A 25376-nucleotide genomic window follows, 5' to 3' on the forward strand; every position below is an offset into this window, starting at 1 on the left:
CAGGCTTCTTATTAGCTCTTATAACTTATATAGCCTATTATTAGCCCTTTATTTTTATCTGTGTTAGCCATGTGGCTCAGTACCTTATTCAGTGGGGCAGGTCACATCTTGCTTCTTCGGTGTCTGGGCAGGACTAGGGAGGAATGGGCTTCTTCTCAGAATTCTCCTGTTCTCATTGACCCACCTCTACTTCTTGTCTGGTTGTCCTGCCTATACTTCCTGCCTGACTACTGGCCAGTCAATGTTTATTTAAAACATAATTGACAGAATATAGAATTGTCACACACCAGCCATCTCCCCATCTCCAAGAACATTTTTAAGGACTCAATTTGAGAAGCTGACAGGTCTCTGACCTCCTACCTACCCTCTGAAGAAGGTTATAAACTCAGGAAGAGTTTCCTTACCATCCCTGGATGCAGGTTGTCTGGCTTATGTTTGAGAGGTTGTCGTCCTTGTACAATGTCCTCTCTTCTGAAGGTGTGGGGGGACACATAGAGGCTTTGCCAAGTTCTCCCAGCCTGACACATCAGTCACACTTTCCATCTGATTGTTCTTCTCTGTAACTGTCCACTTAATTAAACCCACCTTAAAAGTCACACAGGTTGGGGGCCTGGAGAGATGATTCAGTGGTGAAGAGCATTCGCTGTTCTTCCAGGGGTCCTGAGTTCAATTCCCAGCAGCTACATGGTGGCTCACATAATGAGGTCCGATGCCCTCTTCTGTTATGTAGGCATGCACGCAGGCAGAACACTATATACATAAAATGCATGAAACTCCCCACTCCCAACAGAGGTTTACCTGCTTTTGGGGGGTGTTGGGAAGAGTATGGTCCTCAATTTCTTATGAAGGGTCTCAAGTCACATAAAACTTCTACTAAATAAAATTGTGTGTGTTTCTTTGTCTTTTGTTGTAGAATTCTGAGCCCTCTCAGCATAACAGAGTAAATGATGGTCCTGGGTTTCCTTGCCCCCCCCCCCCGCCTCCACCCCAATTATGCAAGCAGATATGCTGTTACTAATTTTTTCTGTTTTTCTGATCTGAGGGCTTGTTTTGTACTGGAGCAATGACGAGACCGAGCCCATCTTTGTGTTCTCGTAACTGTGGGCTGTAAAGGACTATTGGACAGACGTCAGTTATTTGACCTATGGGGCCCTGATTCACATCTTCTTACCTTGATACTCAGAGTAAAACAACACCGGCTTCTTTTCTAACAGGAACCTGTATAGCCTGAGGGATTATGAAGATACAGGCAACTGAATTTATATGACATTTCTTTACATTTGCAATGAGGAAATTTCTCTGAAAAGCTTTTTGCATAGAAATAGGTATAGAATTTTGTTCATTTTTATAAGCTGAATGCGATTTTGTTAAGAAGGTTATTAGATTGAGAGATGGCTAAAACTTTAGCTGTTGGAATTGTAATGGTCTTTGCATATTTTTGTTCAAAATGAGAAAAGTGCCCTTGGTTAGCATGATAAATGATTCCAAGTACATTTTCCTCATAAAAGAGAAAATGAAAGGCTTTGGAATGCTCATTTGAGCATTATGCTCTCTCTTATTTTGTCTGTCATTTTCCCCCAAGATGGAGAAGAATTTGTAAGGAATTTGTTCCATTCCCAGCATTTCTGGGCCTGCCTAGGCTGCTGTGTTACTGCATGAAGATTTGGACTTCCAAATACAGTCTGCTGGTGTCTCAGGAGCTTGCTGACCCTTCACCCAATGGCCTGGGTTAGGCTCTCTCTGGACACGTCAGAACAACTTTGCCACACTTCCTTCACGTACCAGAGACCAGGCTGTGTTCCCTGCCCTGAGACAGCAGTTTCAATTCTGCCTGTTTGCATGCATCATTCTGCATGCTTTCTTTCTCTTATTTCTCTCTTGACCCTTTCTCCTGTCCCCTCCTCCATTTACTTGTTTTTCAGGCAGACATATAAATGAACTTGCTTTGTGGCTGTTTTATAATCATTTTACAATTTTTTTGCAAATATTTTAAAAAGATTTATTGTATTTTGCTTTGTGTTGTATGTGTGTGAGCTTTGAATGTATGTATGTGTACCATATGTCCAAGTGCCTATGGAGGCCAGAAGAGGGCACTGCACCCACTGTATCTGGAGTTGAGCTCTGGATGAGGGTGATGGAATCTGCACCCAGGCCCTCTGCAAGAGCAGTAAGAACTCTTAGCCCAGCCCCTCCAGTCATCTCACAAAGAGGAATTCATTTAGGTGCAGTACAGCTGTGTGGTGGGGCTCATCAACGCCCTTGCTTACTTGATAGAGAAAATAAGATTAGGTAATTTGTTGGTTAAGTGGCAAAGCTATCATATAAATCCGGGCAGTCTGACTCCAGAGTCTGTGCTGGGTAATCATATGGTAATCTGTCAGTTTGTAAACTAGCTGCTGGGCTCCCCAGACGTTTTCTGAGAATACCCCTTTGCCTTCTTGGCTTAGCTGAAAGTCAGCTTCTGTTGGGGAGACTGCTCATTTCCCCAAATCCATCATACCCAAGGCCCAGAGATGTCACCTCCAGGCTCCTGGTACTTTGTAACAGGTCTTTCTTTGGACCACCAGCTCCCGAATAACTACCCGGAGACTTTTATTAAATATGCAAGTGTGGCCTTATCTTAGGCTTGTTTCCATCTAGCTCTTAAAACTTAAATTAACCCATTTATAGTAATCTATAAATTATTTCAATGTGGCTCCTTATCTCTCTGACTTCCTCTGTGTCTGGCTGTCAAATCTCCCACCTCAAAACTTTTTTTTTTTTTGTCACAGGTTTTCTTTGTAGCTTTGGAGCCTGTCCTGGAACTAGCTCTCTAGAACAAGCTGTCCTCGAACTCACAGAGATCTGCCTGCCTCTGCCTCCCAAGTGCTGGGATTAAAGGTGTGCGCCACCACTGCCCTGCACTTTTATTTCTTTTTAGGTGACTGAAGAGTGATTCTAAAATTTAATTCATTTTTTTGTATTATATGTGACATAATTGTATAGTAACTTACACTGATATTAGAAAGAATCTTCCAACTGAAAATCGTCGAAAGCAATCACTTGGTGTTGTGAGACATATTACTGCATCACAGGTCAGTTTTTAAAAGGATGATGACCTCAGTTACATTCTTGTTATAACCACATAGTGAAACAGAGTGTGCCATAGGCCATCTAGTTTACGTTTCATTTGTGAGCTTGGTTTAGATAATGTTTGCAGTTATCGATTCTGGATCTGAATGTCACCCTGTGAAGAGAAAAAGGCATTAACATATTTATAAAAATGAAAAAATAAATTTATTTACATTTCGGCCAAACTGGCAACAGAAAAAATTTAATCTGCCTGTCTTGCCCACAGCTGTGTGTGACAGCCAGAGAGAAGTTGAGACAAAGGGTGGAATTTTGTGTGTGTGTAAACTTGGTTTAGGCTCCAATTACTTCCCCGAACAGAGAAGGAGGTGAGTGTCCTGAGTGAGAAGCTGGGTTTTCTGAGGTTGACCATTTTTACTTCCAGCATGCTATTTCCATGGGTCCTTTGTTTTATCACCTCTATTATAACTTCTCCTTATTTTGGCGCCATTCCTCAGTCTTGAGGGATTAAAGGACCTGTGCCATCTGGTTGTCTGTCTGCTCCTGATTAATGTGTGGGTCCTATCACCAGCACTTGAAATGAGAAGGTAAAAAAAATGTACCTTGTGGCTGAAGGAAATACTCTGAGAAGAAACTGGAGCCAAGGTTGGAAGCTGTCTGATAGCGCCTCTAGTGGAAGGGTGGGGAACATGCTTAAGAACTGCCCTTTTGTGACCCTGCTTTTGGTAGGCCATCCTGATAATCTACCTGTCTCTGAATGAATGAACGTGTGTGTGTGTGTGTGTGTGTGTGTGTGTGTGTGTGTGTGTGCTACACAAAGTGTGAGTACACATGCGTGTGCAGGGGCATGTAGAGGCCAGAGCAGGCTGTTAGTGCAATTAAATTTTAGGAAAATTAAAGCTTACTTTAGCATTTGCCTGCTTTTAAGTTCTTTTTTGTTGAATTAATTTTTAATTTTTTAAAATTCTTTTTGAGTAAAGTTCAATTTATAACTCAGATTAAATAAGATATTATTTTCAGAATATAAGTTTTACTGACCCAACTTTCATAAAAATGTTATGATTCTGGCAATCCTAAGTAGTGTCTGTTGTCTTAGCATATTCTGCAAATAACAAAAACTGGTTCCCGAGTTACTGAACTCTGTGTGCACATAGTAATAATAATTCTGTAATCGTCACGCATGAGTCAATCTCTGCCTTACTGCCATGACACAGGTCTCACTGGAGCTCACCCTTTCAGTGAGATTGGCCAGCCATTGAGTTCGTGGACTCTGCCTGCTGCCTCCTGCTACTGCTGGGGTTGCAGGCCCAGACAGCCATGCTAGGCCTGTGCTTGATGCTGGCATTTACACCCTGGTCCTCACATTTGCTGAGGAAGAGTTTACTCACAGAGCCATCTCCCTAGCCCTGGATGAACTTTGTTCTTTGAAGTCATTGATCACTGGGTCCCTTGTGAGGGTTTGGTGTGGTTCCTGTGGACAGTCTGTTCTACATAGGGGGAAAAAGAGCCGTTGCTACTCCCTTATTTTTATTTTATTTTATTATTATATACTTTTGCCAAATTAGGACAACAAAAGATTTTTTTTCAAATTTTTCCATAGAAAGAGTGGTCCTTAAGTTAACCTGTAGTCCATTCTCCATTATTAAAACGATCATGAACATTTGTGTCTCTCTCTCTCTCTCTCTCTCTCTCTCTCTCTCTCTCTCTCTCTCTCTTTTGAGACAGGTTTTTTTATGGTTTGTGTGTGTGTGTGTGTGTGTGTGTGTGTGTGTGTGTGTAGCCCTGGCTGTCCTAGACCAGGCTGGTCTGGAACTCAAGACCCCCCTGCTTCTCTGCATCCCAAGTGCTGGGACTAAAGGTATGTGCCACCAAGCATCTTGGAACAGGTGTACTTTTGCACAGTTTTGACAGTGTAGAGTGACATTGAAACCAGGTTATCTGTAAAACCTGTGTAGTTCTATCAGAAGATCTCAGCTAAGAGCCACTATTGGAGAAGCATCTAGGAAGAAAGCTCATGCTTACGGTTAATAAATTATAAAAACAAGGCCGGGCGATGGTGGTGCACGCCTTTAATCCCAGCATTCAGGAGGCAGAGGCAGGTGGATCTCTGTGAGTTCGAGACCTGCCTGGTCTACAGAGCTAGTTCCAGGACAGGCTCCAAAGTCACAGAGAAACCCTGACTCGAAAAAATATAAAAACAAGAAGAAATACGGAAGGGGTTACCTAAAAAGTTCTGAGTTTAGCCTTTCCCTAGAATTTAATCATACAGAATATGAGGAATTTTAATAACTAAGCTGCAGTTGCCCTTGTGTTTATATTGATGACATTTTTAGAATTCCTTATCACATGCCACAGGACTGTGGACTCTGAACACAGAAAGGAAGAATTATTGTTTATTCACAAAGAGCACACATATAACAAAAATTTAAAAAGACATAAAGCTTAGAGGGAGATGGAGTGGGGCCTTGAGGGAAAATTAGAGAGAAGAGATTGTAGATGGATAGGATCCATACACATTGTATAAACAGATGTAACTTTCAAGAGTACAAAATATATTAAAAAGCATACATATCAAAACTACCACATTTTAAATATATTTTGCAGTATAAGTTAATTTTCAGTGCTTACAAATGAGAGTTGAGGAAATTTAAAAAAATAGTTATTCTTATAAATCTTATATTGAAAGTATAATTTTAAACTTACTTGAAATGAATAAGGCATGATTATTGACTTAACAGAGACATGACTCACGCTATTTTAAAGTTATTATAACTGTGTGTATATATAGTGCTTGGTAACTCAGCAACCCAGTTTTAGCTATTTTTAGAGCCCATTAAGACAGTAATTAGACACTGTTAGATTAGGAATGTTACGATCTTAAAGATTTTACAAAAGTTATGTTAATAAAATATGTACCCTAAAAATAGTAGCTATTTAGTCTGAGTTGTAAAACTGCACTTCGTTCAGAAGACCTTATAAAGAGACAGATGCCTAAGTAAGCTCTGACTTTGTTCTTTAAAGAGAGCTCTTCTGTAAATGTATTAGGAACAGCCAGTATTGTTAAAGGTCTAGTCTGTGCTGCAGAGATGGCGCATTGACTGCAGAGGACCCGAGTTTGGCTCCCACATCACACTGGGTGGTTCATAACTGCTTATGACACCAGCTCCAAGGGATGATGTCCCTTTCCAGTCTTTACAGACACATGCACACACATGCATGCGTGCACACACACATGCACACACACATGCACACACACATGCATACACACACATGTGCACACACAGAGAAACATAAAATAATTTTTTTACTGACCATTGCGCTCACATGTTTACTCCAAACAAACTGTGCCTGTTATTTATGGATACGGGACCCACATGTTCATGAGAAACAGTGTGAAAAGCATGAATTTTTTTTTTTTTTTTTTTTTTTTTTTTTTTTTTTTTTTTTTTTTGCCTTACAAAGCTTTTCTGTAAAGACACTCAAAGATGGCATTTTTAAGAATTTAGGGCTCAGGATGTAGCTCCGTCACAGGGTACTTGCCCAGCACACACAGAACCCTGGTCTAATTCCCAGTATTTTATAGGAGAAAGTCTAAAAGCAGGGAAACAGCAGCAGCTCACCTATTACAGAAAAGCAGGCAAATCTCTGTAGTCTTTGCTAAGACGGTTAGTGATGTGGGAGTCCCCTCTGTGTGCTATGATTACCATTAACGAATAAAGAAACTGCCTTGGCCTGTTGATAGGGCAGAACTTAGGTAGGCGGGGAAGACAGAACTGAATGCTGGGAGAAAGAAGGATGGAGTTGGAGAAGCCATGGACAGATGCTGGGAATTTTACCCGGTAAGCCACAGCCTCATGGTGATGCACAGATTAAATAAAGATGGGTTAAATAAAGATGTAAGAGTTAGCCAATAAGAAGTTAGAGCTAATGGATCAAGCAGTGTTTTAAATAATACAGTTTCTGTGTGGTTATTTTGGTTCTGGGCAGCCAGGACTAACAAGTGGCCTGCTCCTACAAATTGGCGTCAATCATACTAACAGATCTGATTGATAGGCTAAGAAAGCTGCAGTTGCCAGTTCTATTTGGAGTAGTTTTTTCTTTTTTGGAGAGCCTTGCCATGTAGGTCAAGCTGACTTGACCCTCAGATTTTTCTGCCTCAGCATCCTAAGTGACAGGACTACGTGAGCCACTCTGCCCACTGAACTACTCTTTGAGTTGGAGTAGCCTTTGCAGCAAATTGGAGAGCTATCTGTAAAAAACTCATTACAACTGATGATGGCTGTTTTATAGCTCATTTATCAAGTACAGTTGTCTTATGCAAATTATAAACTCTAGTTTTTTAATGTAACATTAAAAAATAATTTTATTTTTAGCTGGGCAGCAGCGGTATATGCCTTTAATCCCAGCACTTAAGAAGCAGAAGTAGGTGGATCTCAGTGAGTTCCAGAACAGACTGGTCTACAGAATGAATTTCAGGACAGCCAGTGCTGCACAGAGAAACCCTGTCATGAAAAACAAAAACAGGGCTGGAGAGATGGCTCAGAGGTTAGGAGCATTGCCTACTCTTCCAAAGGTCCTGAGTTCAATTCCCAGCAACCACATGGTGGCTCACAGCCATCTGTAATGGGGTCTGGTGCCCTCTTCTGACCTGCAGTCATTACACACAGACAGGATATTATATACATAATAAATAAATAAATATTAAAAAACTTTTGAAAAAAAAAAGAAAAACAAAAACAAAGAAACAAAAATTGTAATGTGTATGGATGTTTTGCCTGCATGTATGTCTGTGTAGCATGTAGCCTGCTGCCTTCAGAGGCCAGAAGAGGGCATCAGATCCCCTTGAACTGGAGCCATAGATGGTTGTTGACTGCTATGTGGATGGTGGTAATAATGGAAAATAATATCTGTATTCATCTTAAATCTTTATTGTTTGGTAGTGTTCCTTTGGAGGAAATAAACCATAAACTTGTCTTCTGAATCCAGCATTATTACCTGAGATCAAAACCAGATAGAGAGAGACACAACAAAAAAGAAAAATTATAGACCAGTTGTTCTCTTGGACATGAACATAGAAATTATCAATCAAATACTTGCACACTGAATTCAGGAGTGCACTAAGAATATAATATACCATGTACAAGTTGGTTTCATTATGGGGATACAAGATGGTTGAACATAAGCAAATAATATAATATAGTACATTACTAGGCTTAGAGACAGAAATCACATGTTCATCTTAATGGATTCAGAAAATCCCAGAATGATAGAAGCCTTAAAAGGGAATAAATGTGCCTCAGCATAATAAAGACTATATATGACAAGCCCATAGCCAGCATTATGCTATGGAGAAAATCTGAAAGCATTTTCTCTAAGGTCAGAAATGGGGCAGTGGTGCTAACTCTGATCTATTTAATATAGTCTGGAAGTCTTACCTGCAGCAACAAGACAAAGAGCAAAATAGAAAGGATAAGAGCAGGAAATAGTGAGGAAATAAAAGTATCCCTACTTGTAAATAACACAAACCTACAACCTAAATAATCCAGATGCTGCTAAGAAATTTATAGATTAGAAAACTACTTTCAGCAATGTGCCAGGTGCAAATCAAAAAACAGAAATCAGTGGTTTTAGCAAGGCATAATAGCATATATCTGAAGCATGGTGGCATGCACCTGATCATAGTGGCAGATACCTGAGGCATGATGGCATGCACCTGAGGCATGGTGGGTGGCATGTATCTGAAGCATGGTGGCATGCACCTGAGGCATGGTGGGTGGCATGTATCTGAAGCATGGTGGGATGTATATGAGGCATGGATGTTTATGAGGCATGGTGGGTGGCATGTTCTGTAAGGCCAGCACTCCATGATCTTCCTGCAGACGTCCAGGCCAGCCTGATCTACACAATGCTTGGTCATAACAGCAGTGATGGTTCTCTCCTCCAAATAAAACAAAACGATCAGAAGCTTTTTAGAAATGTATAATCTAATAATGAATTTGCAGAGAAAGAAATCAGGAAAAATGACCACATTCATAATAGCTTCACACAATCAAACAACAATGAAAACAAAGTAAAACATACACATGCACACACGCACACACACACAAAACCTATTTCCCAACCTAGGAATAAACCTAACCAAGGAGTGAAGATACTAGAAGATTCAAAGACTTCTTATGCTCATGGATCAGCAAAATTAATATTGTATGGCTTTTTAAAAATGAATGCTTAGCTGTAGATTCAGCACAATCCTTATCGAAATTCCAATCATATTCTTCACAGAACTAGGGGAAAAAAAGCCTGAAATTCACAAAAACGCAAAAGACCTCCCCCCACAGCCAAAGCAATCCTGGTGGTGGCATTGCAATACTGGTCTTAAAATCAGTACAGAGTCATAGGAGCAAAACCAGCAAGATCCATGCATAGAACGGACTCATAGCTCGGTAGCATGGAATAGAGGATCAAGGAATCAAAACACGCATAGCTATAACCACCTAATCTTTGAAAAGGTGCCAAAAACATATATTTGGGGAAAAGAGTGCCTCTTAAATATCTGGTGTTGGGAAAACTAGATAGGCACACGTGAAAGAGTACAGCTATATTCATGATATGCTGTGCCAAATCAAAATGGATCAAAGGCCTTAGAGAAGATCTGGAATTCTGAAAGACTAGAGGAAAATAAGGCATAACATTTCAAGGTCTATGCATAGATCAGGGCTGTTGATGAACGGCCAGTGTTGGGGGCCATTCTGTTGTTGGAGCTGCGGGCTATGTTCAGCCACCCAGCTCCCGCCACTGGCTAGCTTTACCCTGAAATAACAACACACAAACTGTATTCATTTAAACACTGCTTGGCCCACTAGCTCTAGCCCTTACAGGCTAATTCTCATATCCTGATCAACCCATCTCTAATAATCTGTGTAGCATCAGCCTTACCGGGAAAGATTCAGCATGTCTGACCTGGCTTGCTTCATCGCGTCTGCCCCAGAGAGGAGAGCTATCGAGTCTGAGCTCACTTCCTCTTCCTCCCAGCATTTTGTTCTGTTTACTCCACCCACCTAAAGGCTGGGCCAAGGCAGTTTCTTTATTAGCCAATGACCTTCCTCCATCACAGGGCTTTCTGAAAAGCATTGCAGTAGCACAGAAAACAATCCCAAGAACTGACAAGTGGCATTGAGTGAAATTAAAAAGCTTTTGTAGCCGGGTGGTGGTGGCATACACCTTTAATCCCAGCACTCGGGAGGCAGAGGCAGGCAGATCTCTGTGAGTTCAAGGCTAGCCTGATCTACAAGAGCTAGTTCCAGGATAGACTCCAAAGCTACAAAATAACCCTGTCTCGAAAAACCAAAAAAAGAAAAAGCTTTTGTCTAACAGGAACAGAAGTGAGTAATTGCACTTAGTACGCATCTTATAGAAGACAGTTTATTTGGACACATGGTTCTGGAGGGATAGAGCCCTTCATGACAAGGACAAATGGCAGCAGCCTGCATGGTTGCTAAAGCAGGAAGCTGCATGCTCATATTTTCAATGGCAAACATGTAGCAGAGAGAGAACTGGAAAGGGCCAAGTCTTTAAACTCTGGAAGTGCACTCTAGCAACACACTTTCTCCATGGAGGCTGTATCTCCTAAACCTCCCCAAACAGTGGCACCAGCTAAGGACTAACTGTTGAAATAGATAAGCTTGTGGGGGACATGCTCATTCAGACTACCCCAGGAATAGAATTTGTGTGACTGGGAGACACCATCAGATAATATCCTATGTGCTGTGTGTGTGTATTTTTATTAGACCTGTGGCTGTAAAGCTTGGCTCTAGGCTCCAAGCAGGCCTATACTAATAGGAAGAGACATTGTGTGTATATGTCTGCATATATACACATAACTGTATGTATACCTACACACAGATGCACCTACTTAAGTATATGTATATAAAATTGAGTGTATTTGCAGTTTTGCACAAAATTGGGGAGAGGAATTCTTTACCTATCTTAGCTGCCTCCTCGCAGAAGTGTTGTAATATATAGGAAAGGTGGAAGAAGAGCTAGGAAGTGAGTGCCGGTCAGGGATACTGAGAGTTAGGCTTCCTTTAAAAGAGGAGTCGTTTTCCTGATGCTCGGACTATTGGGCTGGCCTCCTTTCATTCTTAGTGTGGTATTTCTGTCAGGAACTCTAATTCCTAAGGTTCTAGTTACACTGTTGTCATAAAAACAGCCCTAGGAAATGTTCAAAGAGAAGAAAGGGAAATATGTGGTTTGAAAAAAAAAAGGATATATAATTCAGAATACAGGATTCTGTTAAAATCAGTTTAATAGTTTCCTTTGACATAATGTTTATGGGCTGGAGAGATAGCTCAGAGGTTAAGAGCACTGACTGCTCTCCCAAAGGTTCTGAGTTCAATTCCCAGCAACCACCTGCTTGCTCAAGTCATCTATAGGGAGATCTGGTGCCCTCTTTTGGCCTGCAGGCAGAACACTGTATGCGCAATAAATAATAAATCTTAAAAAAAATGTTTAGTGACTTCTTTATTTTTAAGTACGAGTTTATTGTTGCCACACTTTTAAAGAATTTATTTTAATAAAACCTATATGAAGATAAATATGTAAAATCTAAAAAAGAAGCTCTTTTTCTTAGGTTCATCAAAGTGTTTATTAAATTATTTTAATTTCAGCAAGGGCTTCTAGTCTCTTAAAAATGCATTTAAACATTTGATTGTGTTTGTTTTTGTGCGTATGTGCATGTGGAGGAACCTGCAGGAGTCTGTTGTCGCCTTCCACCACATGTTTGGACTCTGGTTGTCAACACTTCGCACAAATGCCTTCAGGTCCACTGAGACATCTTACCACCCCACAAAACATATTTCAAACAAATTGTTCTTAGGCAACTCTTTTCACCTTTATCTTTGAGATAAATTATATTATTTAGGAAGCACCCAGAGTTGACGTTTGGATGCCTGATGTATTTGTTGTGTGATTTCCAATTTAGTGCTTGAGGAAATTTCTGTGTTACATAGGGGGATTGACAGCCTCTTTAATTATTCATGAGCTCCCCTCTAGAGTAAAAGGTAACACAGATGAAAAATGACATGCAATTTTTACATGAGTGGAAACTTTTATCTCAAAAGTGATGTATGTGTAATCACTGCCCAAAACTATTTTAAGGCTCAGCTGATTGACTTCCTTTTCTGGTTGACCCTCTTGCTTCTGCTCCCACCCCCATAGCAAAGGTGAAAGCCTTGCTGGACTCCTATGGGTGCTGGGGATTCAAGTTTGGGTCTTTATGCTTGGGAATCAAGTGCTCTTGCCCACTGAACTATCTCCTCTGCACTGCTTTTTGGAGTTCGGCTTTATTCTTTGAATTTACTTAGTTGTATCAACCCTCCCTCAAGCCACTTTTGGATAAAGATAAACTGGAAAGGTGTTTATGAACAGTCCTTCAAGAGTATGAGTTTTCCATACATGGGGCAAGGAATCCCAGGTTTCTGTTTGCATGTTCTAGCATGTGACTTGTCAGTGTGGGAAACTCTAATTAATTCTTTTTGTTAGCTGTGTAATAGTCTTTCAAGTATGGTTGTATGGTAATTTACCAGCTATATCTTTATTGGTGGAGATTATATCCAGACTGTGCTCATTCAGGATACTGTTTCAGTATTTTCTTTTTTTTTCTTTTTTTTTTTTTTAAAGATTAATTTATTTATTATGTATACAGTGTTCAGCCTCCATGTATGCCTGCAGACCAGAAGAGGGCACCAGATCTCATTACAGATGGTTGTGAGCACCATGTGGTTGCTGGGAATTGAACTCAGGACCTCCGGAAGAGCAGTCAGTGCTCTTAACCTCTGAGCCATCTCTCCAGCCCCATCAGTATTTTCTATGTAGAATTTTACGTACCAATATTTTCTTTTTTCCTTTGTGTTCCTAAAGTGGAATTGGTAGTTCCGGATGCTCTGTAGTTCATGTCTTCATAGTCACTGGACAGATCAGTGTTGTGGTACTTCCAGCACCTCTGCCCTCCTCATCCCTCTCTCTTGGTAGTTGACCCCTCCCCCCTGAGTCTCCCTTCTTTCAAGACACATGCATTTAGTTACTATCTTCTTTGTCCCCTCACAGCCCCTTTTCTGTTTTCTTGTCTGAGGATAGCCCATCAGACGAATGGAAGAGGAAGCATTTCTGACTCTTGTAAACACTGCCGCTGCCTCCCCCCAGTGCTCAGGAATGCGTGCTTCCCAGCACCAGGCATTTTCCTGGCACAAAGGTCCGGTACAGCTTTAGACTGAGTATTCTGGGGAATGCTCTGCAGGTCCCCAGAGTGTGGCCTTGATGTGGGTCTCACACCCAAGTGCTCTGCTCTCTGAACTCAGCTGTCTTGATCTGTCCTTGTGCTTCTTTTTGCTCACCCTGGAAAGCTGATGGGCCAACTCCATCTGGGGTTCTCCTCCTGCATACCCAAGGTTTTAAACTGGAACAATCAAAAGGCTTAGCCCACAGTGTTTGTTCTATATTTTATAGTGCGTGTGTGTGTTTTAAACTGGAACAATCAAAAGGCTTAGCCCACAGTGTTTGTTCTATATTTTATAGTGCGTGTGTGTGTATGTGTGTGTGTGTAGTGCATGCACGTGAGTATGTGGCTGCACACATGTGAGGCAAGAGCAGGATGTCCGATGTCTTTTGCAATTACCTTCCTGCAACATGGTCTCTCACTGAAGCGTAGTTCAGCTGGAGTATCTGGCTGGCAGCTCCTCAGCCCTTCAATAACTAACGGTAACTATGCGTTACAGGAGCATTTGTGCTCTTATTTTCTCCAGAGACTGCACAAAGAATATTTCAAGAAAAAGGAATCCTGGCAGGAGAAAGCAGAAGTTTTAAGCCTCACTTGACCTTTATGAAACTGTCAAAAGCACCAGTGCTCAGGAAGCAGGTGAGTGCACATTTGTATCGTTGGACTTATTTTCCAGGGCACCCAGGCTTTAGCATGGTTGGGAGTGTGACGTCTTGTATTTTTGGCACCCTAAACTCCTTGTTCCTGGGACTTCAGGTCAATTCATTTCCAATCCAAGGGTGCTAAAGATCTCAGTGTTCCTAGGAGGCTATTACAGCCGTGCCTGATTTGCTGCCCGGCTGTAGTTTGCACACTGACACCCCTGACGGCTGCTGCTTCTTTTGCGATTCCTCCTAGGAGGAGCCTGTAGATGGCGCCAGAGTTCAGTCGTTCTGCTTTCTTGCTTCTGCCTCCTTCAGCTCCCAGGGTTTCCTGCGCCAGCCTCTCTTCACTTGCTGCTCATTGCAGTCCTCTGCTCTAGCCCGCGTTGAGGGATGCTTTGGGGCTCTACTTTTTGTAGGTTTTTCAGGGATTCCAAAAGACAGTTTTGCGCTTCCAATAGTCGCTTCCACTCAGGGCCTGGAACAAGGATACCACAGACTGGATGTTAAAGTGTCCGTGGGACACCCCTACCCCATCCCTGAGTACTTTTCCATAAGGTTGGGTAACAGTGACAAGCTAAGACTAGTTGTCTTTTAACTTCCTTTAGCTATGGTGATTTTACCCCTACACGCACGCACGCACGCATTCACGTTTTCTTGATTTCTCCATTTCAGCCCAGGGTTTCTTATGTCACTCGCTGGCCTCTGTTATACCAGACTATCTGAGATAAGCATGCAGATCAGTGTCCACTGCCTGCTCCTCATTCTTTCTGCTCCTTTTAAGGCTCATTTGCAGCTCTATAAATGAAGGCCGTGCTTGTTACTAAGTATAACCTGCCCCCTGCCAGTTTAGCGCTCAGAGTTCTTTTTGTTCTTTAAAACGTGTTTGGCTGATCTGTCCTGTGCTTGCGAGCTTTCTACGCACTATTGTTAAAGATGCCCTCAAAGAGATATCTTGTATAATTTTGATATCTATTTTTAAAAAGTCGCCAGTATCTACATGAGGCCTGGTTGTAAGATATGCTAGGGGAAATGATTATTGTACGTGACAGTGTTTGAAGCCTGCAGAGCTTGTAGACTGACCGTTCACTTCTTCACTCGTTGTCTCTCTCGTTTTGCTTGCAATGGATTGCCTTCTCCCAAGTGGCTTCCCATTTAATCCCAGAGTGGCAAATCAGTGGTGAAGGTAATTCCCCTATTTCACAGTGTTACTTTGCCTTGACAATATTAATTTACGGCGGGAGCACCCAGTGACACTTACCAAAGGGAGGCGGAAATGTTGCAGGATCTCGATTTCACCTTCCAGACTGTTCTTGTGTGCTTTCTGGGCACTTCGCTGCACAGAACTGAGTTCCTCTCACTAGAGGACAGGGACCTGAGACTCAGAAGGCTTACCTGACTTCAGGGAGTCACATCCTTGAGTTTCAAAGTCCCACTCTGTGTCTAAGAACCTAACTCATTCTCAGTCTCCTGTTCGTCCTGTCCACCAGCCAACTTCCATTCACTCATATTCATTTCTATAGATGAGGAGCATCTGTTACAGATTATGATTCCATAAATATTTATTTGGTATCTGTTGCATGCCAGGGACTGGCTGCTTAAGTCTGAATTGGTAATCAAAATGGAAAGTTCCTGCTGGAATGGTATACAGACTTGAAATCAAATTGCATTCTGTAGAGATTAGAAGATTTAATCTATTGAAAGATTTTTATTAAATCTATCTAAAAAAATCACTATAGACTCTGTCTTCTCCACCCAGGAGATATAACAAGATCCCGAGTAAATGCCTGAAGCCACAGATAATACTAATCACGCTGTATGTTGTTTCCCCATATGTGTGTTTATTCACTTAAATGATAAGTGTACTATGGCTTATCTTTGGCCTAGCAAATGCCAGCATTACTATGCACTTTGGGGCCATTATTATGTAAAGGTACGAATTAAATGTGCGCACTGTGCTGTCTGGCCTGATAGCTGATGTGGTTACCAGTGGCTATTGGGAGGGTCCTGTATGTAATGTGGCTGCACTGGCAAAGGGATGATTCCCATCCTGGGTGGTGCGGGGTAGCACAGGGTCTTTTGCTGCTCTGAAGGGTGCACAACAAAAAGACTCGTGCTTTATCTCTCTGGAACATTTGTCTTCCCTCTCCCCCTCAGCCTTCCCTTTCCTCACACTAAGTTGCCCAGGTTGGCCTTGAATTCATGGCCCTCCTCCTCTAACCTCCCAGGTATTAGAATTACGGGTCTATACCACCAGGGAAGCTCTTCCTCATATTTTCTATTTAATACTTTTAAACTGTGGTTGACCGCAGAGAACTGAAAACCTACATAAAAGGTGAGACTTCTGATTGTCTGTCTGGTGTCCGTCTATACATCCCATCTATTCCATGCTGACTTGCATGCTACTTTTCTCTGAAAACTCCTTCCTATGCAGCAATGGGATGACGTCAGCAGCTTCTGAGGTGTCCTGTAATCCAATCAAGTAGAATCTAAACTGAACTCTCCTTGGCTTTAATTGCGTAGGCAGAAGAGAAAGTAAAAGAGGGAGAAGCAGGTAATAGTTGCCTTTCCTACTTGCATATGGGATGCAATGCACTTCAAGCACTTTATTATTTTTTATTTTAAAAGTTATTTTAATTGTAAAGTAATTGTATACTATAAACAGTTCAATATATATAATGCTATAGAATGAAGGTAATGAAACTTTGTTCATCTTTGCACAAATGTGTAGCCCATGCTGGCCTCAAACTCCAGGTCTTCTTACCTGAGTTTCCTGATTGAACTATGTAACCTCACCTAGCTGTTATGCCCAGATTTCCCGGTACCCCCCAAAACACCATGGGGTTCACACTCATATATAAAAGCAAAGAGCCTTTATTCATTACAATGGGTACTATTGTTTGGGCAGTTGCTTTGCACAACACTTAATATGTCTTTTAATGCATTTCAGAGGTAAAGGTTGAGATTCCGATGTTCTTTTAGCCAGTGGTTTTTCAGAAAGGCTTCTGAATAGAGCTGATGTTGCTATCTCTAGGATGGAGTGAACTTTCCTTGACATATCAGGGATTTTTACTCACCTGGTTAGGATTTTGCTGGGGTCCAGTGAAAGGTCGCCTTGGTGAGCTGAATTTAGTAAGAAGTGGTGATGAGCATGTCAGATGCCCATGGCAAGTCAGGAGTGAGGGGAAGCCGCTGGCTTCTGAGGCCCTGAAGCTTTCTACGACTTTGGAGGGTGCTTATTTAGTGTCTAGGAGAAACCTAATAAGGTATTATTTAAAATTGTTTTTGTTATGCTTATATATATTATATATATATGTAAGTACACAAACATCATGGTGCACACATATGGAGATTGGAGGACAATTTATAGGATACCTTGTGGGTTCCAAATATCAAACTCAGGCCATCAGGTTTGGCAGCAAGTGGCCCTGAGCCATCTCACCGCCTATCTTTTATATTTCACTTGACATTCTAGGAGGACATCTGCAAATAATTTTGGATGTGATATAGAAACACTCCCAGGATACTAGTAGTGTTATTGTTGGGACTGGTGACTATTGGTTTTTTAAAAAAGCCATGCACTAGGCAGAGAACAGTTGTAGATCAGCACAGGCAAGCATCTAAGACCACAGGATGGATAGACAGTCCACCTGCTGCTGACCAGAGGAGATGCAGTCATAGAGGTTAGTGTTTCCTCCTTTCATCTAGTCACCAGCATCTTTAATAACCCAAAAAACTATTATCCATGTTAAACTAAAAGAAAAATTCAAAGTTGGAGCTGTAACAATATATTTAGAAAGTTAAATATCTCATTAAGATCATGGGCAGAGCCTGGTGCTGGCCCTGAGTGCTCTGGGAGTGCTCCAGGGTACTCCAGGAGTGCCCCTCAAGAGCTCCCATGAAGATTCTCAGTGGTGGTCAGTGTGGGGTAGAGAAGTCCCTAGGGCTCTGGGGTCCGTTCCCAGAAGGATACGTGTTTATAGGTTGCATGCACTAAAAGTCACCAACACCAAATGGGGAGCCGGAAGTTTTGTGTGTTAGGTTTGGAAGTTTGGAAATACAGAAACCCTCCCTTGAATCTCCTGGTGTGGATATTCCCCTGCACCAAGAGAGCTGAGTGAGGTGCAGGACAGATCTGGGAAGCCGAAGGCTTTCTCTGGAAATTGCATACTTTATTAACAAGAGGAGAAATTTATTCAGTGTACATGTGAGTTTTGCTTATTTTTTATTTCACGATATTATACCGGGTATATTGATACTGTGAAAATGAACTGTTCTGATGGTCACTGTGCTGTGTAATTAAAAAAAAACAAAAAACAAATTTGGCCTCAGAAACTCTGACCTCGTAAGTGCAGGGTGTTGTGTTTTCCCCGCTGCTGTCTGGCATGCTTAGACTGTAGTATGTGTGCCTCCCTGCTTTTCATAATGAGTCCTGTTGGATTTAAATTTCTCATCAATGACCCCCTGCTTCTGTGAATTAAACTGGGAAACCTGCAGGGTTAGACGTGTATGCTAACACTTGGTGGCAGAAGAAGATCACTTTCAATCACACAGGGAGGGTCTCAGTGCACATCTGGATTCCTCGAGGCATAAATATGACCTCCTCCTGCACGGATCCATTGTTTTTAAATACACCTTCTTTTCTGAGCTCCAAAGTCCCTGGATTTATGGCTTTTCTAATTTACTAGTGTAGCATTTACTCTAATGCAGGTTTGGCTTATTTACCTGGTACTGAGGAAGGTCCCTACCAGATGTTTGACTAAAAACCACGGATTCCTCTTTAGCCCCACACTCCATCTAAAGCAGAAGGTATGAAATCTGACCGTCCTTCTGAGTCGGCCTGTCTCCTTTGCTGTGTCTTAGGGTACAGAGCTAAATTAATATTTTCTTTCTGATGTGGGAGTGTCATATATCAATCTGTTGATTTCATTGGTTAAGTTATAATAAACCAGCTGCTTGGCCTCATGGCTTGGAACATAGATGGGAGGAGTAAACAGAATAGAATTCTGGGCGGAAGAGGAAGTGAGGTCAGACTCTGCTTTGCTCGCGGAGAGACTCGACAGCTCTGCTGGAGCAGGGACGCCATGCTCAGCTTTCCCAGGCAGATGCACGCAATGAAGCTCCTCCAATCCCGGATGGACTTAGGCTAGACTCTTCCCGGTAAGCGCACCTTGGGGTGCTTACACACATCATTAGAAATGGGCTAGACCAGGTGCGAGAATTAGCCTGTAAGGGCTAGAGTTCATGGGCCAAGCAGTTCTTTAAATGAATACAGTTTGTGTGTTGTTATTTCGGGCATAAGCTAGCCAAGCGGCCGGGGTGTTGGGGACGCAGCCCCGCTGCTCTTGTTTCAACATCTTTCAAGTCACCATTAATTTTTACAGAGCCTTCATGGCCTCCATGAGGGCCAGGCCCTCACCCACAAGTGGCAGAAGTAAACATCTCAGGGACAACTACCTTGTCCCCTCAAATAGTAAGGACCACTTTGTAGAACTTGAGCTGGGACAGTAACTTTGACGAAGATTGCTTCATTATGCATACCCCTTACCTCCTGCCCCAAATGCTTTATTTATTTAAAACTAAAGCACATGTCAGTACTCCAAGAAAGACCTTGGATTAGCGGATGCCTTTATCTGTTCCTCTTCCCCTGTGACCACACTGAAGAAAGCTCTCGGGTCTTCAACATTACTTGTCTATTAATTACAGCCCATGGGTCTTTGCCCTAAAAACTAATTACAGCACCTTCCTGCAGCAGCTTTTCACAGAATCAGAGAGTGTCTGACATTAGAATAAAAGCATGAAAGAAACAGCCTTCCCGTGGTTGCTCTTGGTCAGCGCTGCTCTGTGCACAGGAACGGGTGAGGCACATGGGGGTGACGATCAGGAGGAGAGCAGTGAAGATGTGAGACAGCCATGGTTTCCCTGCCAGTGAGCAGCAGAAGAGTGTAGATGAGTGAAAGTGGAAATGCCGTTTGTGGACGGGATGGAGAAACCCCAGTCCTTGGAGTCTTTGGTGGTTCACAATACTGAGCCAGGATCGGAATAAAAATGTTGTATAGCACACTGGCTGAACCAGACACTTCCTCTCCATGCCTCCCTCGCTGCAACCACCGACACCATCTTGCTTCTCCTTCCACCCTTTCTGACCCATCGTATTTTTGTATCTTTCCATGTTAGCGGTCTATCTGATTGCACATTTTCTCAAAATTTTGTAGTTTTCCCTGTGTGATTTGATTGCTGTGTGTGTGTGTGTGTGTGTGTGTGTGTGTGTGTGTGTGTGTGTGTGATATGTTTGTGGCAGGGTTATGCAGCCTGCTTGGTCTTTCACAGAGCCAAGGATGATCTTGAACTTCTGAGCATTTTGCCATGGCCCTGACTGTTGGGACTATAGGTCTCTACCAGCCTTCCTGAGCTGCGGTGTCAGGGCTAGAACCCAGGGCCTTGTGTATGCTAGGAAAGCACTCCAGCCAAGCTTCAGCCCCGCCCAGCGGTGGCTGTCTGTAACCGTTTATAAATAAGACACCAAAACTACTACTCTTTGAGGGGAAATCTCTGTAATAAATTTGAAGGAGCATGAATTATCTTGTTTTATCTCTGTCATAGAGCCCCAGAAAAATCACATTGTCTTTTCTGTGGTTAGTCATAAGGGAAAGTGAGTCTTTGCTCTACTTCTGAAATATCTACTTGGTAAGCATTTTTGCAAATGGTCTGATTTCATTTTATAGAGAATGGTTTTTGTTTTGGTTTGAACCTCCAGCTGGCTTCCTTGTATGTACAGAAGGAGAGAAGGAAACGCCTTTAAGTTCTAGAAGGTAGAGGTGATGTAGAAACCTCCCGGCAGCACACATAACAATGGGGACCGTGGGGAAGTAGCACACACAAAAACACAATCTCTTTGGTATTCCTGGCTGGCTGAGAACTCACTGTGTAGACCAGGCTGTCTTCAAACTTGTAAGGACCTCCCATTTCTACCTTTGCAGTGTTGGAGTTATAGGCATATGCAGCCGTGGCCAAAATATACACTGCATTCTTACTGAAGCTAAGAGGTGGAGAGTTAGTAGATTCCAAATCACATGCATGTCTGCTAAGAAGCAGCGAGGACTGGCAGGATCTGTGTGTGAAGCCTCTTTTGGGTGGGGAAGCAACCCTGATGGTGGAAGATGAGGGTCACTACAAATTCCCACTGCAGAGGAAGAAGGCATGAAGAGTGTGGGAGGAGCCCAGAAGCCTCCTAGAGCCATCACCTCCAGAAAGGGAGGAAGCCCCTCCATCCACAGCTGCAGGACTCACAGTGGTCGGGTGGTTGGAGGGTAGATTTTCTGATATGGGGAACAGGATGGGTAAGCTTCCCAGATCTGGAGCAGAGGAGGAGGAAGTTCTCCAGTTCTCCATCAGAAAACCAAGAGACAGCACAGCTACAGCTCCACCCAGTTCCTTAAAGACCAGACATAAACTGTCTGATAACTGTCCATGAAACAAGATGGATAGAATAGCCCACATTGTTCTTTTCTTTTTTTCTTTTTTCGTGGTCTACAGATTAACTTTGTGAAGCTTTTCCGCAAGCATCCACTCCAGACAAACTCCTCAAGACTCTGAATCCTTGAAGCCAATGCTAATGGCTTACTTATGTACCATTCTTAGTTGTTTTTGAGCCATTTTTACATCACTAAGTAGGTTAAAAACAAATCTTGATGACCTTTTAACTCTAAACATCCAATGAAGTCCAATGCCATGTGGAATCATGATTTCTCATGACGTGCTCTGCATGCCCTGTGTCAGAATGTCACTGACTCGGCACCAAGTGCACTGCTGTGTTCTCTTCACTTGTGTTTCTAATGCAGTTTTACACATTGGGCTGCCGTGTTGTCTGTTTCCATATAAATGTCTAATGATTGGAAGTGGTATGTGAAAAAGTAAACCTATCAGAATGCAAACTTTGAACCTCTCTGTACATCTTTAGGAATCATGAAACTGTTGAGAGTTTTCTGGGCCAGAATCAGCCAGAAAGTCTTTCTACAACATCAAAATTCACTGAATAGCAATATATTCACAGGCTTTGCAGGTTTCATTGGATACAGTTTGTCACATGATCTCAGTTTCCCTTGTCAGCTAGTTGTAGGAAAACGAGTTTTAGTCTGAAAGACCTGGATAAATCCAGACCCCTCTAGCAGAAAAAAATAGAGCCAAAAATCTAAGCAGGAAGAGAAGAGCCAAAAATCTAGGTTAGCCGGTTCAGTGACTCTGTTTTAGGAAATAGCTGAAGATAAAGTTAGATTATAACCTTGAGAATAATCTTGAGAAACAGGGAGTTACCCTCTTGTGATTATCACTAGTATTTTCAGAGTTTTCCAATGACGCCCTCCCTGCCCCCTTTGGATTACTGGGTTGTGTTTTTTTTTTCCCTTGAATACCCCTTCTCCCAGCTACTTGCGGTCGAACTCTCTACCCTGTGTGGGAAATGAGTTTCTGCCCCAGTGCACTGGTTCCTGTCCTGTCAATAAACCTCGTGTGCTTGCAGCAAGGATGGTCTCTCATGAGTTTCTGGTGGTTCGTGTTATCCCGAGACTTGAGTGAGAGTCTCCCTGCTCCAGAGGTCTTACAAGTCCAATCTTAATTACTGATATTAACACTTAATTCACACATATCAAATTCTATCTATATATTGTAGAATAATGTTTGTATACACTGTAAATATTTGTCACTAAGATTGGTTTAATAAAAAACTGAATGGCTGCCAGGTGGTGGTGGTGCATACCTTTATTCCCAGTACTTGGGAGGCAGAGGCAGGTGGATCTCTGTGAGTTTGAGGCCGGCCTGGTCTACAAGAGCTAGTTCCAGGACAGGCTCCAAAGCTACAGAGAAACCCTGTCTCAAAAAACAATAAAAAACACAAAAAACCCAAACAAACAAACAAAAATAATGTCCAGTATCTAGGGGGAAAGAAGCAGGGAGCTGATACAGAGGCAGATACAGGTATCTTTAGTGATTAGGTTGATGAACCCAATTGAATTGTTGTTGAAAACTCAGCCAGCGTGTAGAGTCATGCTGGAGCTGGGTGTCAGAGTCGAGTTAAACAGCAAAGGTGAGATGTAGGACTGGGGAGGCTACAGAGATGAAGGGCAGGACAGGGGAATGGTTGGGATGAGCAACAGCGTCAGTAGTGGGGTGGGGCTGAGTTGTAGCCTGGAGGACAGTTAGAAGCTCTTTGCCAGTCAGTCCCTTGACACACCCCAGGTGGTCACATGACTTCTCAGCCTTAGATTTTTTCATGGAGTCTAGGTGAGGGTCTGATGTTTGATAAATTCTGTTAGGATGATGCTGGCCTTGCCTGTCACCTGGCAGGATGAACCCAGACAGTAGCCTGTCCCTTTAAGAGACAAGCTCCGCCCACCCTCAATTACTCCCTCCCTTTCCAGGCAAGGTTTTTCTCTCTCCTTGCCAGTGTTCTGAAGAGGCAGCTCTCTGTCTCCTCGCCTCCCTTTCCCTCTCTCCCCTTCCTCCCTCTAGATCCCATTTTAACAAAACTTCACGCCCATGTCCCTTCGCACGACATGTTCTGTTTCTTGCGCAGGTCTCCCACCCACAGTGGGACTTGCCAGGGTCACTCGAGCTGAATCTTTCAAATTTCTCTCCTGTTTTTCTGATATGGTTTTAATATGTCCATTTGCTCATACGGCCTCAATCTACTAAGCTGTGGGTGATGGTTTCTTACTTTTAGGACTATGTGCACTATGTCGTATGTGAGTGAGTGCCTCATGGGTGGTACTGGGTAGGTATTTGTTGGTGTCTAGAAAATGCTGCTTGTCAAATGGAGTTGCCCTGGGCGTGATAGAACTTGAAAACGAGTGTTTCACACAATGTGGAGTAAGTTAGAGCAGGGCATAGCCTGATCGCCACAGAAGCATGGGGGATGGTAGACGGAAAGCTAAGTTATTTTAAGGAAAGAGTCTAAGAATTGGCTAATCAGTACTAGGATTATGACTGACTCCTTGTTGGTCCTGATTAGATTAGAGAGAAATAACACAATTGATCTAATATTAAATCTTCAGAGTGGAGTGGAGATGTACAACAAGTGTTTTCATAGCACTTTTCTGGAAATTTCCCTCAGGATGTCTTCTGGTTTTGAAGAATTATGTGACAGAGCAGATGTCAACAATGATGTGTTAAATAAAGTAAATCGACTCTTAGGAGCTTGCCGTTCAGCCATTTATTGACTGTCACGTGTTTACAACAGGTTCGTTAGCACATGTCGTGGGTTAAGATGGCTCTGCTCGTTGTCTTTACATAGCACCTCCACTGAGCTCCCTTCAGCTGGGGCTTTGTTGTTGTCTTGTGCAGAAAGAAGAGAATGGAAGGGTTCTTAACCTCTGAACGTTTCTTAAACCTCTAAGTGCAAGCGTCATTCCTGGTTATGTTTTATTGTCCCAAGCAAATCTCGTGGTGTTTCGTGAGTTCACAGAGCTTGATGGCTCACCTTGCAGGGAATATTTTGAACAACTGTATAGTCATTTTCAAATTAGTCCTCAAATCTGTTTGACTATCAAGTCCTGTTTTCTCTGATCATTTTATGGCTCTAGAATTTGGTAGAATGTCATTTAAGAATTTAAAAAGTATGGTGCTTATGTGTGCATGCGTGTGCATGCAGTTCTGTTAACAAGGCAGCTCAGTTTCTGTGGTTTCACTTGGCTTACAGTTGCAGAGTTAGAGCCCATGACTGTCACAGAGGGGAGCGTAGCAGCAGGCATGCAAGCCTGGTGAAGCAGGGTGCCGAGGTAGTAGCTGAAAGCTTATATCTTGATCTATAAGCACAGGCAGAGAGAAGAGGTGGCTGGGAATAGTGCCAGCTTTTGAAACCTCAGAGCCCGCCTTTCCCCAGGGATATAACTCTTCCAACAAGGCCACACCTCCTACTGTTTCTCAAATAGTTACACCAACTTGGGAGCAAGCATTTAAATATATGAGCCTATGGGGGCCATTCTCACTGACACCACTATCACTTGTGTGCATGTGTGTTTATGTGTGTATGTGGGGGGGAGCATGCACATTTGTGTACGTGCATGAGGAGGCCAGAGTATAGGCTTGGGTGTTATCTTTAGAAATGCCATCCACCTCCCTTGAGACAGAGTCTCTCATTGGTCTGGAATTTACCATTAGGTTAGACTGACAGGCCACTGAGCCCGAGGAGAGCCTAACCCAACTGGAAAAACAATTCAAGCGCAGACATAATGCAACTGGGGATGGAAGTTAGTATAAATCCGAATTTTAGGAGAGATTAGTTACCATGAACTCCAGAGTCCAGCATAGTTTCCATGCAGTCCTGAAGGGAGGAGGCTTCATGCCACAAAACGTGCGCTCACCGCAGCAAAGGGCATACACAGCATTAGGGGAGAAAT

At 42.6% G+C, this 25376-nt stretch overlaps 1 protein-coding gene across 3 annotated transcripts in view; it reads left to right on the plus strand.

Moving 5' to 3' along the window:
• LOC126499136 (A-kinase anchor protein 7-like) overlaps nt 1–25376 on the plus strand; it is a 75671-nt gene that overhangs the window by 40195 nt on the left and 10100 nt on the right. For all 3 annotated transcript variants that reach the window (XM_050138199.1, XM_050138198.1, XM_050138200.1), the window contains one exon: nt 13869–13981. In XM_050138199.1, coding sequence (XP_049994156.1) covers nt 13869–13981 — 113 coding nt within the window. The remainder of the gene's footprint in view (nt 1–13868; nt 13982–25376) is intronic.

Source organism: Alexandromys fortis, unplaced genomic scaffold (genome assembly GCF_014885135.2).
Source record: "Alexandromys fortis isolate MF-2015 unplaced genomic scaffold, M_Fortis_MF-2015_v1.1 scaffold_14, whole genome shotgun sequence".
Taxonomy (NCBI): Eukaryota; Metazoa; Chordata; class Mammalia; order Rodentia; family Cricetidae; genus Alexandromys; species Alexandromys fortis.